The 17257-nt window shown below is 30.5% G+C and overlaps 1 protein-coding gene across 1 annotated transcript; it reads right to left on the bottom strand.

The window, feature by feature from the left end:
- Positions 1-597: 597 nt before the first annotated feature.
- LOC111399423 (probable glutamate carboxypeptidase LAMP1) lies at positions 598-9296 on the bottom strand. Its single transcript, XM_023026730.1, has 9 exons — positions 8159-9296; positions 7951-8018; positions 7635-7716; positions 7214-7529; positions 4428-4511; positions 2546-2634; positions 2322-2438; positions 2105-2248; positions 598-1103 (listed from the first exon to the last, which is right to left on the bottom strand). The coding sequence occupies exons 1-9, from the start codon at positions 9101-9103 to the stop codon at positions 921-923; spliced, it is 2028 nt and encodes a 675-aa protein (XP_022882498.1). The 5' UTR covers positions 9104-9296; the 3' UTR covers positions 598-920.
- Between the last annotated feature and the right edge of the window lie 7961 nt (positions 9297-17257).

The raw sequence follows: 17257 nt of genomic DNA, 5'->3' as shown, positions 1-17257 counted from the left end.
TTTATTATTATTTTTATTAACACTTTTGATAAATTGTAATCAAATAATAAATTACTAACTATTGAATACATTAAAATAAAATTACTCATTAAAATTCAAAAGTTATGACAACATATTGAGTGTAATGCTTTTTAATTTATTAATAAATGCAATATTTTGGTTAATTAAATGTAATTTTTTCCTTAGTAATTTTAGTAGTAATATTATTTATAATCAAATAATTTTCGTAATAAATTATTCGTTGAGAATTAAAAAATAAAGAAATAAAGGAAACAACGTTCATCTTGTGTAACATTTAGTGTAATGGGTTGGAGATGTCTAAATTAGATGGTGGGAAAGTTGCACCATTTTAGTGCCATGAGTTGGAGATGCCCTTATAATCATGGTTTAGCCCCTGTTTGAGAGGGATTAAATTTGATTTTTATTAGATTTTGATAGAAAGTGATAAAATATGTGGTTAAAAAGTTGTGTCACCCTTAAAATATATGTTTAAAATTAACTGTTGGCTTTAACTTAGATTAATTTAATTTAATTTATTTATTTTGATAAACTTAGATTAAAATTAAAATTTTAATTCCTACCAAACGGGGGCTTAGATTACTAGAACATAATACATATGATATAAAGATGAATTTTTTACATCTCATTGAATATGATGAAGTTATATGTATTTGATTATCTTTATCAGCACTATAACTAAGGCTTAAGTCCTACATGTGACATCCCTGCAGTTTATTAACATTTTGCTTTAGTTTAAATATGAAGGAACTGTTAATGATCTCAGTCAGAAAGATATTAAATTTCTGGAGAACTCTATAAACTTCATGAAACCATGGGAGAACTTTAGTTTTTTTTTTTTTTTTTTTTAAGTGTTTATCAGGAAAAGTACAAGCTTTGCAGAAGGTATAATGCTGTCATTTTCATGTTAATTCACCCTTCAGAAATAGTGAAGCTTGTGTAATGGCCCTAGAGACTCTCCAAATTTCATGTTGTACAGAATGCCATGAATCTGCAGTATCTATGCTCTTCGCCATTTCAATTGCGTCATCTATCCCAGGGAAGGGCTTAGAACCATAATCATTGTGCTTTGCCGGTGCATAGATCTGAGATAGAGTAACGTATAATTAGTTTGGTGCGGACAAAGGTAACTATAGAATTCCAAATATAAGAATTAGGGCTGGACAAAACTCTCGAACTGAACCGAACCCGACGGTTCTTCTCAAGTTAAATACCCGAACGGGTATTTGAATCAAGAACCGACGGATATAGTTCGGTTCTCGGTTCTAAGCCAAAACCTGAAGAACCGAATTTTTGTAATTTTTTTAATTAATTTATTTTAAATAAGTAAAATTATTTTATTTTTTTCTAAATAAATTTGTTAACTAGTTAATTTAGTTTAAACCACAAAATATGATTTTTCTATTTCTAATTTTCAGTTCAAAATCAATTTAATCAAATTGACCTCAATTTTATCCAAATCTGTTATTCTACTGTAATGTCGTTTCTACTGGAGAAAATCGAATTAAAGCTCTGCAACATCTCTCTTAATTATTTTGAGTTCGCTATCTTTCTCTTTCTATGATTTTAATAATCAAATTTATAAAGAATTCAGCAAAGAGAGACGTGAAATACATAAGATTGAACTACATTATTTTGTAAGAGTTAATATTGAACATATCATTAATTAAATTAACATAACTTTGTATATATTAAAAAATTTAATTATAATACGGAACCGAATGGAACCGAACTCGAACGGTTCCGTAATTAAATTTGGACCCAACGGTTACACTTACTAAATACTCGAAAATTTCGGGTAGTTTCGGTTCTCGTTAGAACCTAACCGAATCGGACCATGTCCAGCCCTAATAAGAATCCACCTATTCCTACCGGTTATCACTTGACCAAAATATTGTGTAATTGTTTCGTGCTTATTCATTATTATAATTTGTTTTCAATTTTATCATTTTTACCTTTTCTATTTCTTTTCCCAGATAAATTAGTGTTGAGGCCTTAGATTAACTAGGCTTAAACAGTAGACACGTATCAAATAATTTTACTTGCATTTACGGTGGTTTAATTTGTTCTTTGTAGTAAGACGTACCAAGTGCTTATACCATGACCTTCCAGAAAGTCCTTCTCTGTCTGTAAATGCTCGCTCTGCCATCATGAGCCTGTCGTTCAACTCTCTCACTTTCTGACTGTCATTTTTCCATATTGAAGCCCAACCTTTGCTACTTTCTAGTGCCTAGAATATTGTATTACTGTTAAAGCAACTTTCATAAAGTAATAAGGATTCCCTTGAGAAAGTATGGAAGTACCTTTCTCTCATCACCTATCTTAATGGCTGCTTCTTTGAGTTCGTTAATAGACTTGAGCAAGGGAGCAAGTGTTATCCACTTGTTCAGCAGTTCACCTTTCAAGTCTTCTACACTTTTCTGTTTCATTGATTTGAAATAATATACTACTTGCATAAAAAAGAGAGTTACCTTATTTCTTTGAAGATTTGTCTACTGGTTATGTAGTTCCTTAGTCTGTAACATACCTGAAGCTCATCAGCATAGGAGACATAGTTAAAAGGCAAAATTTCTTGATCTGCTAGCTGAAGTGCTACTGTACCCCAAATACTTGCCACTGTGAACATTATTATGAACAGTTGGTAAAAGTTATCAGGTAGAACAAAATTTCCTTGAAAAGCTGAACATTGAGCTCATAAAATATGGAGTTCAATTTGTTGAGTCCTTTGTGTATCCTACATAGTAACAGTATTCATTTTTTATTAATGCTTTTGGTAGATTGAAAATTTACTAATTTTAAAGTGTGAGATTACTTGATGAAAATGTCTTGCATCTATCTTTACAAAAAGGAAGGACATGCACAAGCAGTTGCATTTGTTTCAATTTACACACCATAACACCCTAACAGATCAAACAAAGCCCATGCATTCATTGAACTCTTTTTAACTATCTGAAACATAACTTCAAAGTTTAACCTAAAACTCAAAAAGAACTTTGCATATCCTTAAGTGATTAAAGCTCATTTTTGTGACCTTAATACGTTATCATCATGATCATCTCTCCTACTTGGTCAAATATAATTTAGCCCCTATTCGATGGCCATTATTGTGTAAAAATGATGTTTTGAATAGTGAGTTTTTGGAGAATGTGTGTTAAAAAGTAGGGAAAATTGTGGGTTTACGTGTGAAATATTTTATTGTGTGAATGTGTGGTTAAAAATGAGTGAAATAAATTGTTTTGGGGATAAATGGAGTCAAACAGGGACTTAGTGTCTAGGACTTGAAAAAGACATGTCTAGTAAAACTCATGCCATATATAAAATTTCTTTATGCTGTAGATTATAAACCAATATATGATATACATATTTACACACTGTTTTTACTTGAAAGTGTTTATCATAGTTGATAGCATAAATAGTTGTTCAAACATGATATTAATTAGGGGGTAATGAAATTTGATACTATAAAGGAGCTAATCCTAAGTAACATTAATTACCGCGTGAACGAATAATAAATTTGGGACAAGGAAAAAGTTTGTTTCTGCAAATTATTTTTATTATAAGAGATCATTATTTTATAAAAATTAAATATAAAAGAATTGATAGCATATGTTAGATTTAATATTGACTAATGGACTGGACTTTATTTTGTCCTAGCATCATTCTGTAATGCTTAGGTTGCACATTTTGTTGCATGCATCTTACAGCTAGAAACTAATGTTAAGACTAAGACCTGCCTCTTTATATTTAGAACTGAGAGTACTTATGCATATACTTCCATGTTATTCACTCTGTTTCATTGGTTTAAATTCCTGTCTAATACTAGGAAATTTGGAAATCTTGATATTTTTATTCATAATAATGTTAATGAATTGATACCCATATATGTAATGAAAATGTGAATGATACATGAACGTATTTATGAAAAAGGTCTAAATAAATATCATTTTATGCTGCATTTTAATTTCTAAATATTTTTTGTTCAAAAATCAATTAAGTAGATGGATTTTGAGGTACGGTAGCGACACAGGGATAATACTATTTCTTCTTTTTCCTAACTTAGGTGGTGTTTTGCCAGACCTGTTTTCTTGTAGGAACTCTCCAGCATATTACCATGTATACATATTAGATTATGCCCGCTTGATGTAGGCTAAAAATAGATTTTCAGTAGATTTCGATAAAAGTTGAGGAAGTGTGTGGTTGAAAAGTTGTGGACCTGAAGTGTGTAGTTAAAATTATTATTGACTTTGACTTGATATTTAAATCAGATTTTAATCAGAACCAAAGAGTGGCTATAAATATAAGAAGACAAGTTTATTACAACGATTGTGATCTAGTGATGGAAAAGATAACTCCATGTAATTCTACAATTATTTCAAAGATAGATATTCTTAGAGAAAAGTATAACGAACCTGCTACGTGCCTATGGAATAGTGGATCACCAAATTTCTTCATCCATACGAAGTCATCATACATTGAATGGTAGACTGGGTAACCTGTAAGTGATAACTGTTGTCAGATCTTTCAATGAGCAAATGGCGTGTGTTGGGATATCATCTGTTGCTGAGAAATGTAAACTGAAAGTATATTGCATTGATTCATTCTATATTTTAAAATTTTCATGTTAATGAGCTATGTTTAATATCAGTACTCTGACCCCTTGTACTCTGATTTGATTTTCTAAAAATTGGAGTTCAAGTAATGGGAGAGAACAAAGTCAATAGGAATGTGAGGCCCCCAACTTTGAGGGCGTATGGCTGTTCTACTCTCAAGTCTTCAGTTTCTTCTTTTTGGCTTTATTTTTTCCGGTTACTTCTATCAATCACAGATTGACAGTTATTATCAACAGAAAGTTTTAGTTTTTACGGCAACTGTTTGAACTCCATTTATTATCAGGCTTTTCTAGTAAGGTCATAATCTCTAAGAGTCCTCGACTACACTTCTAAAATTTTATTTGTTTTAGTATGTTAATGCAATATTGTTCGTGAAAACACTAGAAGCGTATTCGTGAGATATCCTTTGAAATAGCATGATTGAGGTCTTTATTCAGTAGTTACAAAGAGAAAAGAAGGGAGTGTTTGTAGATATTAATATGCTTTATTTTCTTTTATGTGTTATTGTTTAAGGAGGACTTGATAGTTGAATGGAGCAAAATCTTGAGAAAATCATCATATCACCTAGTGTAAGCTTTTACCCATAGAAGCCTGTGTAGCAACTGTGATAATTTTTCTGTGGCTAAAGTAGATCATCTGTGCAGTAGAGAGAATTACATACTCTTAATTACGACTTCAATAAAGTTAATACAGTCAAAAAAAAATGCAGCAACATTATACAGTGGAAAAGGTTGGTTTTAGTGATTTTTCTTTGTGCTCAGGTTTGAGGATGTTCTGGTGGTCTAGCTTATTTTCCCTTGGCTTACTGTTTCAGTCAATCTATGTGCTTTTTCTTGTATGTCTCTGAAAAGTATAACCATTTTGGGATTTCAACAATTTTTAGAGTTCACCATTATGGAGGAATCCAACTTTCAAGTTTGATTTTTAGTGAACTTCTTCATTCTTAATACTAATTCAGGAAACAATTTAAATTTTGCTTGTCTATTGATTGGGATGTGACATTGCATAAGATCCTGAAGTGAAAATGTTTATATGGTGAAAATTTCCCATGAAAGGTACAGTTAAATATATTTTGTACTTTGAAGTGGGTGATCAGTGATAGGTGCATATACTGTGATGCTACAGAATCCAGCAAACATTTACTACTTTTTCACCACCCACTACATTAAGTACCCTTGTTTATCTTAACTTTTTCCCTTTTTTTCCCAAGAAGTTCAGAGTAAATATTGTGCAACACATGCTGAACTCTATTTACATTTTACATCATCTTGCCTTCAAAATTAGATAATTATTAAGAGGAAATATATTTTACCTCGAAATATCTCCATAATATGACTGCTCTCCTGTGCTTCTCTTGCTAATGTTTTCTTCCTCTATTGTCTTTGCTTACTGTTATTGCCATTCAGTGCTATATCTTGGCGTGTATTTTACTTTGTTCTCTAATTATTATATTATCCACCTGGTGTTTGGTTTGTATTTATTTATAATTTGACTTTTACTTCTATGTACTTGAGTCTAAAATGTCATTCATTCACTGGCATCATCTTCAGTAAGATAATCTTTTCATTGGTAATTGATCTATTACTTTATGGTAAAATCATAGTCTCTGGAGTATTTAGCAGAAGATAAAACTGTGTAAAGTTGTAACACTCCATTTCACTTTTCCATCAGTTTGAATAGTTCAGGGACTTAAATTAAAATTATCAAAACTATCTCATTGATGAGTATGGAATATTAAAATTCAGTTGATGCTGGAAAGATAGTTTATATACATAGTTGCATATTTGGATTAGAAAAATTTTACTTGTATATAACTATTGCACATAATGTTTTCTAAATTTAGAGTAGATTGGGAATATAATTCCACTTTTTTTCATCTTATGCTAGCTAGCTTTATGAGAGAACAAAAGTAAATGTTTTGCATTTTCTAGTACTTGTCAAATCCATTAGTTAATCCCCTTTTTTTTGCTTATTTGGGTTTATTACATATTTGTATATGAAATATTCTCTTTATGCTACTTCAGTCAACATCGAACCAATGGCTCAAAGTACATGTACGATACTCAAGAAAGGAAACAAACTGCTTTTATAAATTTTGTACATCAAGCAATATATTGCAGTAAAGAATTTTATTTTATTTTTTTTACTTTCCATTTTTCTTAGGCATTACACTGTAGTTTCTCAGTCATACAGTTTGCTTGTTACTATAGTGGTAACTATAATTTCAATCTTTCAGATAGTACTTGTTATTCTTAGACATCCCATTTTGAATGATATAAAATTTCCTTCAAAATCACCTCACTTCAAAACTTGAGCGAACAAAAAGATGAAAAGCTCAGGCCCTTGAGTGCTAGTTATCATTAAATAATTTAATCTGTTTATGTTACTTGATATTGTTTATTCTTTTCTTTGATTACTGTCTTCTTCCTCTTTCTCCTTTTTGATGTCTTTTAATGGTGGAAATTTGAAAGTAGTAACTGATATCTGTTTAATACCTGTTTTGTGCAGTCACAGAAACTGTGATCTAGCACATCTAAAAGTAACATTTCAATAGTATGAAGTGCTAGAGAAGGTGAGCATTTTACCTCCTCCAAAGGATATGTCAGCCGCTGGAATGCCTATATGTTGCACAAAGGCTGCATAATCCGATCCTCCCCCTCCTAGCCTCCCAATCTTAGTGGTAAACAAATCCATTATTATATTAAAGATATAAATATAAATGGTCTGCTTGTCTCCCCTTCTTTTTATTTCCAAAAATAAATAAAAAAACGTCATGTCAAGGTTAACACAGGATAGATTGAGAGAGACCAGCCCATACTCCTCAGCATCCCAATTGCAGAATACAATTGTACGTCTAGGTTTCCACCCTTTTTTCTGCAGCTTCCACAGCCTTTGTGCAACCTGTGTTTCACACTCAAATCAGGTAAACTAGCTATTTCTTTGAGAGACAAAAATACACATTTTGTCAATGGATCATGCAGGAAAATTGCCTGGAATTATAATTACCTCAAGCAGGGTTGCTGTGCCACTGTTGGGATCAACAGCTCCAAATGTCCATGCATCTCGATGATTACCCAAAATGACATATCTGGCAAATTTTCCTAATTCAGTTAGAAAATAACTATTTATACATAGAAGGATAATCTTCACATTTCTTGTGGCTTAAGCAATATAGCATTCTAATCTGTGCCCTTCGATGAATTTTGTACAGTTAATGATGATTTCATATAAAATTTCTAACATTTGTTTTCATACAATATAACATCTATCAGGGAAATACTGAAAATATGTTTTCTTGACCAACAGAACATTCAAAACTTACCTATCAGGTTCTTCTGCTCCTTCAATGATGCCAATAACATTCTGGATTGTGCTTATGACTTGTTTTCCCTGTGAAGATAAAAACAGTAGTCAGAGATTAGTGATGGCCTTACTATCTGTCTCTTCTATAGCTTTTTCACTTTTACAGGTGGATGATTAATGTATGCAAAGATGGAGTTTGACAGCTTAGAAATTCTCCTGGCACTTACTGTGTAACTCAAGTTCACAATTCCTGGTCCTGGTCCAACCCTGTAAACAGGGGCATCTTTTCCTCCTTGCCAATCATCATTTGCCACTTGTCCACCTAGGGACCTAATAATTTCATAGCCATCAGCCCAAGAAATGGGCAATGAAGGTATTAGGGGAACATGACCTCCCTTCTCTATTTCATCATCTGAAACTCTCTCACATTCTTCAGTGCTAGGCCACCCTGGTGTGGTAGGATCACCCGCATCTTTATAAACTGAACCCACCTGAACGCCACTGGGGGGCATCCACTTCTTATTAGGAAACCATTCTGAATCTCCTCCACCACCATAATCCTTCTTATCTGTGAAAATTAGCACTCCTATGGCACCTGCTGCATAAGCGTTCTCAACTATATTCCCTCTGAATATCTTTCCATACCTTGCCAAAGCAAGGGTACCTGAAACATTGACTCCCATTTCCTTCAATATTATATAGTCTTCTACCCGTCCGTAATTTACATACACCATGGGACCAGATACAGTGCCTGATTTAGCATATGCATGGAATGTTGGCAAGACTTCATTTGCTACATCTGCATATGGATCTCCATCATAAATCTCCTGGCGGAGAGTAAATTCGATAGGTGGTTCCGGAGGAACCCGTATTAGTGTCAAAGATCGAGATACCGGATAAGTCAAGGCAGTATAATAAGATGCTATGTGTGATCGAATGTTGTAGGAAGTGAAAGTGGACAGAACATAGTCGGCTGCTTCAGCGTTGGCTTCTGTGCCGGCGACGTGGGGCCGGCGAGTAAGCATGTACAGGTGAACTGATATTGATGCATTGTCTGACAGGGAATCAGATATAAACAAGGTGTGGTAGAAAGATTTTTGTGGGGTTGAGAAAAAGATGAAAGAAATTGAAGTGGCTAGAGCTATGATGCTTGAAATTGTTGCCTTAAACATTGAGCTTGGCTTTGGGGGAAAAAAAAAAAGGATTCTTGATGGAGTATATATTGGATGTTTATTCTCTAGTTTATATTCATATTGAGTTTAAAGGGGGTGGATGTCTGGAGAAACACAGTGTCAGTGCTTGTGAGAGAGAGTGTGAAATTTCAGTTTTTATTATCTTTAAAGGATATTGAAGGAAACATTAATCTTGCCCTTTTGTGCAGTGGGGGTGGATTTCCAAATTATTCCGTGTATATTATTCTAAATGTCATTTTCTAGGAAAAGCCTTTGTCGATATCTTTATAGCACGTAAGATTATTACAGATGCCAAATCAATCACCCTTAAAAGCACTTTATGGTTTTACCATTTACCAGTAGAAGATAAAATTTGTTTCAGTTTGTCTTCTATCGTATTTCATTTAATTATCCAATAATATTCTTATTTTCAGGTTTCTAAGCGTATTTTATTAATTTTTAGGAGAAATATATTTAGTCAAATTCAATACGATCAAGTAATGCTATTCGGGCTCATCAGTTAATTGATAGTTGGTTTGCTCGCATTGTTGAATAAAGTTATAATGTATTTTTGTACACTTAAAGATGTGATAGTGATCACACTGCTTTACAGATTGATGCTAATCGCAAAAAAAGTTGAACAATATTTTTTTCGGCACAGTTGATAACATTTCACAAATTTCAATCCATTTTGTAACTATGTCGAGAACTTGAAATCAATTCTTTTTCTATACACTAGACTATAACACATTGCACGTAATTTTATAACATCGATTATAGTTTTACTTGAATAATTATAGTTCCACTTAAAATATAAAAATGTAACACATAAAAATACGGTATAATATATAGTTTTTCAATATAGAAAAAAAAAAAAAAAAAACTTTGAATATGATTGCCACAACTTGATTAATTAAAAAATAAATAAATAAAAAATGATATAGATAAAAGGATTTTTACTTAAACTCGACATGGTTGTTATTATTATTATTATTATTATTATTATTATTATTATTATTATTATTATTATAAAAGTAAAAATTAATCAACAATGTTACAGACCCCCCGCCCCCTTCTTTTCAAAATGATTAGAATGTAACTTGATTAAGTAAAAATAAAAAATATAAATAAAAATAAAAAAATGATATAGATAAAAGGATTTTTACCTAAACTAGAAATGCTCTAAGCATAAGATTTTTGGCAAGTGACCTCGGGGACATAGTCCACTGGTGCAAAGGATAGAAGTAATGTTATTTCACGCCTTGCTGACAGTCGTAGTGTGGAGGTTTGATTCCTGAGACATGAAATTGGACTCCTTGTTGACGCAGTGTACAGACAGCTCTTGTTCCCTAGCCTGCTGAGATACATCCCGCGATTTACATCACTCACAAAGTTCTAGGGACGGGGCGGTGGGGGCCCTCAAAGATGGGGTTCAACTTTTTTTTTTTTTTCTTTTTGGCAAGCAAAATATCTTATGAGAAAATATTATTTTACCGTTGATTACCCTCTAAGACCCCGTTTGATTCCCATTTTTTCTGAATATGCATTTTTTTTTCAATCATACATTCTTCATTAAAATAATATTACACGTAAATAAAAAAAATTTCTTATTTTTCATCCACACATTTTCCATCAATTTAGAATTCTAAAATTCATTTTTCCATAAAAACGGATGCCAAACACAGCCTCTAACAATTGTTGTTTTCAAAAAGAAAGAAGAAGTTAAAGAAAATAAAACAATCTCGAAACTCAATCGCAATCAAAAGAAATAAATAGTCGGTTATCACATCAAAAATGGCATCAAAAAATCAAATCAATCAAATATTATAGTAATCAGTTTTACTTTCTCAAATGCTCCAAATTCTTTAAGGTTATCCTCAATAGTTAATAGCATGCCTAATAATTGAATTCAAACTCTCCAATCCTCTCTTGACGTTTTTGAGAAGTTATGATATATTAAATGTACATATCAAATGAATATAAATATGGAAAAATAAAGAATTTGCCCTGTAAATATATGATTTGATGGTATATGTGATTAATGTTTTTAATGAATAACAACGGACATTGTTGGTAAAAGAAAAAAGATATATATGAGGATAAATTGACCGTCAAAATATTTTTCAAACATTTCAATTTTTTAATATGTAAGGATTTATTTTTTAACTTTCAATTTCAAAAATAAAATTTAAAAGTTTTTTGTACAAAAACCATGTGATAATTCAATTTTTTAATTATAAACAATAACATTATAAAATTAAATGAATCTATGCACCACCCCACTCCGAAACCATTTCATTTTCTTCTTCTTTCTTTCTCTATCCTCTTCATTCTCTCTCATGTTTCTCCCTACCCATCATTTTTTCTTCTTTACCGGTGCTCACAACGATGATGCCACTCGCCACTATGAGCACCAACGACAACATGGAACGTCGCTATGGGCGGCAAATTGAGCGTCACGCACAAAGACAATAGGTTCGCCGTTGTGGTTTTGTGATGGTTTGTGGCAATGTTATGGTGATTTTTGTGGTTGTGCTAGTGGTGGTCACATGTTCATAGAGTGTGTGCCAAATGTTGTGTTAATATTTGCTGGTAGTACCGATGGTGTGATAGGTCTCAGGTCAAAAGGAATTAGTTATAGACCATAAGTCACAGACCAAAAGGAATTAATTACAAACCATATTTCAATGTCACAAGTCACACTACAAAGGTACATATCATTATCAACATGTCACATATCAAAATTAACTACTCACATTCCTTTATCCACTAATAATAGGCTATTTATTCAAGTTCACATATTACATTGCATAGGTAACAGATCAATGTCCACATGTTAAAGATCGAAAAGAACTAATCACGAGTCATTAGATCGATATCATATGTAACAATTTACAAGTCACATGTAACATGTCACATGTTATAGTGCATAGATCACTTGTCACAAACTCAAGAGAAACGATCACAGACCATTGATTTTCTTCAACTTTAGCTATTATCGTTGCCTTCAAATATTCTGATAAATAGTGCCGATAACTTCCATTATGTGACCTTAATCGTTTGAAGGGTTTCGATTTACTAGATTTTGACTGTGAAAATCCATGTATTTACTTGGAGGATTCTCTATTGATTTACTCTTTGTTCAATCTTCTGATACAAGGCACTGCCTCAATTGTCCTGCAGCTTTCAATTAACCAGATTTCAACGATGAGAATCGAAGTTATGTGTTCTGATGAGTTCTCTGTAGATTCTATCTTTGTTCGATCTTTTGATAGTTAGTGCCGACAATTTTTAGTTTGTGAACTCAGTTGTTTGGCAAGTTTCAATTAACCAGATTTCAACGTGGAAATCAAAATTATTTGCTCAGTCGAGTTCTTTGTATATTCTTTCTTTGTTCGATCATCACCGCTAAATATAATTAAAAACCAATATCCTATATCTATAGGTCCCAAAATAAGAGTTGTAGTTGGAATGAAATATATATTTTAGACTAGATAAGAATTATCTATGTATCATGATAACACCAAATAATTATCAATAATTATCTCCCCTTTGATGATTATTTGTACAATAACTATCTCATTAAAACTTTGTTCGACAAAAATTAGACAGGACAACAAATGCCGATAAATGAATAAGAGTACAAATAATTTGGAGTAATAAAATGATGCCTCGTTAAAACCTTGTCAAGAAAATCCAATAGGACAAAACTTGATCCAAAGAAAAAAAGTACAGCTACTCCCCCTGATTTCAACTCTTGTATCAAGCTACTCATATCTCGTACATCAATGTTTTCAATATTACAATTTTTGGTAAAGTATATCTCGTGTTGTCTTGTATAGTCTTTAGATAACATCGTCTTCATACGAGATATTTATCATCCTTTGATAATTGTAGTAACATGATGATTTGAAAAATAGCTCTTGTTGATCTCTTCAAGAGTTTCATACATATAAGAGCATATTTTGAGGGTAAGTGCCCTATAGGTTAAAGATATCATTGTACGAAGAATGTCTTATTATAAGTTTATTAGAAAATACATTGTGAGAAAAATCCTAATGAAGGAAATAGAATATATTATTATTTTGAATACGCTACAAAATTCCCTCATTAAAAACCTTGCCAGGAAAATTCAATGGGGCAAAACTTTAGTAAAAGAAAAAAGAGTACAACGCATAAGTACTCCTCCTCATAATAATACACTTGAATTATGCTTCAAGCATATTAAATCTTTCAAAAATAATATTAAATTTGTATGTAAGATAAAGTGGACTATAATCACATTTATATCTTTTTGTGTTCAGATGTAGATCCAGAAATTTTAGGTTTCTCTAGTAAATTTAATTTAGTATGATCGCATCATTTCATTTAACCAATCATTACATCGATTGATGACAAGTTTATTTCAATATCCTTGATATTCATAATATAATGTAGCAAATTACCTGCAAAAGTATTATCAACAATTTTTCTTTTCAATCCTATTTCTTTTCTAATAATGACATAATTTATTGAGATGCTTCAACTTTCAACATATTAGGTACCTGAACAATTTCTAAGATTTTATAATTTGTTATGTCTAAATACTCATCAATAGTATATGCCTCTGTAATTGGGATCATCATTGCTAACTACTCCATCTTCGCTCAAAGATTTTTTGTATTATAATCGAATACTACCACGCTTCGAGCATGCCACAAATATATCAAATATAATGCAATCAAATTGTCTTCTTATGACATCAATTAGTGTTGGAGCATTTAAAATTGGTGCGTGAGATATTGTTTAACTCTTTGGTCAGTAAATATAGCTAAATAAATTATTTTTCGAACTTTTGGTTCGAATGATATTTTACGAGAATTTAGATGATGATGCATGTATAATTATTTTCAGCTTCTTAATTTCTCTCTCTAATGCTGAGAGAATTGTCCAATCAAATTGACAATAATTTTTCAGTGTTTTAAAATATCACCCATAACGGCTCAAGCTACGCATTTATTCTTAACACTCTTTACTTTCCATCTCAGTACATTGTAGTTGTTCAATTTTACATTTATTGTACTGTCAAAATAATTAGATAAAAAAATTAGCTCTGACCATAAGACAATTATAATGGAAGAACTATGATATTGACATGATGCGTAATAGCATTCCCATAAATTTAGGAAGAACTTTATTCTCAACTAATTGAGGGAGTAATAGTGTTAAACTATTTATCGACATTCCAAATAAAATTTCTTAAAATGTTGAGATTTAAAATTATTAGCATCAATGTCTTGATTATATACCCTAAAAATTATTCTTATAATTTAAAATTTGAACAGTGATTTTGCAAACTTCAGGTTGCAAATACTATGCAATCATCTAGTATATATATCAAATCTATTGTGTACAAATAATATTTAAATGATCAAAATGGAGAATGATGGGGCCTTATTTATCACCTCAATTAATTTTCAGAAATATAGGGAATTCAGTCCCTATTTTAGCTAGTGATGATGGTCAATGAAAATTTTTTCACGAAAGAGAACAAATATCATATATAATTTCATTGGATTGAATAATCTTTTGGTTTTTTAATGAATATACATTTGATTTTTTTTTTATTTCGTATCATTGTTGGTTCAATAATGATCCAACTGGTCATGTCAAACAATAAAATCGAATTTAACTTCTTGTTCAATATAAGATATAATTCAAATATTTAATTTCAAAAATATGATTAAATATTATATAATCATATAATGATCAATGTCCATAGGGCATATGCTTTCTTTCAGGGATTAATACAAATTCGTAAATTACACATGATATATTATTCAAAATATGTGTTATTTCAAGAGCACATATTTTATTATCGCTTATTTAGGAGCAATATCAATATTCCTATGAAATATTGGAATCGTAATGTTATGCTCTTCGAGAGCAATGACATATTATTATTTGAAAATAATAGATTGTACAAGACTTTACTCTTTAGGTGTAAAAACATAATTTACGTTAGATCGTATTTAATTATACTTTTCGGGAGCAAGTAAAATCTAACTAAAATATTTGTCAATAATAGTATGCTACTCCAGGAGCAATAATATTACTTTTAGAATATTAACATGTTGTGCAACATCAGGAGTACCAATAAATTATTGTTTAAAAGCATTAAATCTTCACAAGTATGTTTTTAAGACAAATATAAATATTTGAAGAGTTGTACTTCTTTGGGAGTACTTTATATTTTACTATTGCTTCTTCAACAATAATAAATCAAACTTTATTTTATTATTGCTTCTTCAATAGTAATAAATCAATATCTTTATTTGAAATATTAAAAATTGTAATTCATGTTTTTCATGAATAATATGTCAATATTTTTTTGAAATATTTAAAATTATAATTCATGTTGTTCGTGAGCAAATAATATTCTTTTGAAATATAAATAATGTTGTGCTATTTTAGGAGCAACAATAAATTATTTTTTAAAAATACGAACTCTTTAAGAACATGTTTTCTAATAGAATTTAAATATTTGTAAAATAGTGCTTCGTCGGAATCAGTTATATTCTTTTAGAATACTAACAGTGTTGTACTATTTTAAAAGTACCAACAAATTATTTATAATAAATAGACATTATAGTACTAAATTTATAAACTATAATATGTATTTCAAAAAATATTAATCGAACATAAACAAGAAACAAACAATTAAATACATCACATGCACTTTTTTGATGAAAAATTGCAAAAATTATGGAATTAATTACCTACTGCACGAGTATCAATTTTTTATTTGCCTATTACATTGAAGCTAACTAGAAGGTTCCGCGACGATTAAAGGCGATATATTTCAACATCCCATGCTCCAAATATTTCTCTTTTATTTCTGAAAAATCCCTTTGTAAGCAAAAGTCTAGCCACGAAACTGAATATAATATATGCACGTGGCAGTCAATTCACCGACTTTCAACGCCCCATTTTTTCACAATTTTTAAGATGCATGTGTGTATGTATATATATATATACATACATACACTAGAGAGAAAAAAGAGATTTGATCGAGAATCAGATAAAAGAATTCATTTGACGAGGCAAGTTTCATGTAATGAGATAACGTGTTATGAAAAGAGAGAAAAGAGAAGAAAACATGAAGACAATATACTTGTATATATTATTAAGAATCAATACCATATATTTATAGGATCCAAAATAAGAGTTACAATTGGAATGAAATAGATCTTTTAAATTAGATAAGACTTATCTATGTATCATGATAACACTAAATAATTATCTCATTATTTTACAATATATATATTATTTACCAAGTGATTTTTGAATTTTTAAACCTTCTTTTTTTAAAATTTAATTGAATATAGTGAAAACCTTATTTATGTATTATTCCCATAATTAAACCATATCATTTTCAATCATTATCACTCGTGACTACACTTCTCATGCTATTCGTCCTACAAATCCTTCTTGAGGTGCCACAGTCAAAACTGGATGCTAGTTGGTGACAAATTAGCAGTAAATTAAGAAAAATGTTAAAATATGTTGTTGATGGCAATTTTTGTTTCTTCTATTTTTGCTAGATAATGAAAAATAATTTGTATTGTTAAGTCACAATTTTTTAACAAAAATATTATGGATAGTACCGAATCCGAATGAAAACTAACGATTAGGATTTTGATTTGGTTCAAGTAATTACACAGGATTGCATGATTTCAATCGAATTTTATTTTACTATTGCTTCTTCAATAACAATAAATCAATATCTTTATTTGAAATATTAAAAATTTTAAATCATGTTTTTCATGAATTAGATGTCAATATTCTTCTGAAATATTGAAAATTATAATTCGTGTTCTTCGGGAGTAAATAATATTCTTTTGAAATATTAATATTATTGTGCTACTTTAGGAGCAACAACGAATTATTACTAAAAAATACAAATTCTTTAAGAACGTGTTTTTTAATAGAATGTAAATATTTGTAGAATAGTGCTTCTCCGGAATCAATTATATTCTTTTAGAATATTAACAGTGTTGTGCTACTTTAGGAGTACCAACAAATTATTTATAATAAACAGACATTAGAGTACTAAATTTATAAACTATAATATGTATTTAAAAAAATATGAACGTGATAACTAATCGAACATAA

Source organism: Olea europaea, chromosome 9 (assembly GCF_002742605.1).
Source record: "Olea europaea var. sylvestris chromosome 9, O_europaea_v1, whole genome shotgun sequence".
Taxonomy (NCBI): Eukaryota; Viridiplantae; Streptophyta; class Magnoliopsida; order Lamiales; family Oleaceae; genus Olea; species Olea europaea.
The sequence above is the reverse complement of the archived record's forward strand: the minus strand, read 5'-3'. Positions and strand labels throughout refer to the sequence as shown.

Excerpts from the sequence above, each read along its gene's own strand:
- LOC111399423 (XM_023026730.1), bottom strand. The coding sequence starts at position 9,103 with ATGTTTAAGGCAACAATTTCAAGCATCATAGCTCTAGCCACTTCAATT. Across the intron at positions 4,512-7,213 it reads TGACATATCCTTTGGAGGAG|GTTACCCAGTCTACCATTCA; the intron begins GTAAAATGCTCA and ends TATCACTTACAG. Across the intron at positions 2,635-4,427 it reads ATTCCATAGGCACGTAGCAG|TGGCAAGTATTTGGGGTACA; the intron begins GTTCGTTATACT and ends TAATGTTCACAG.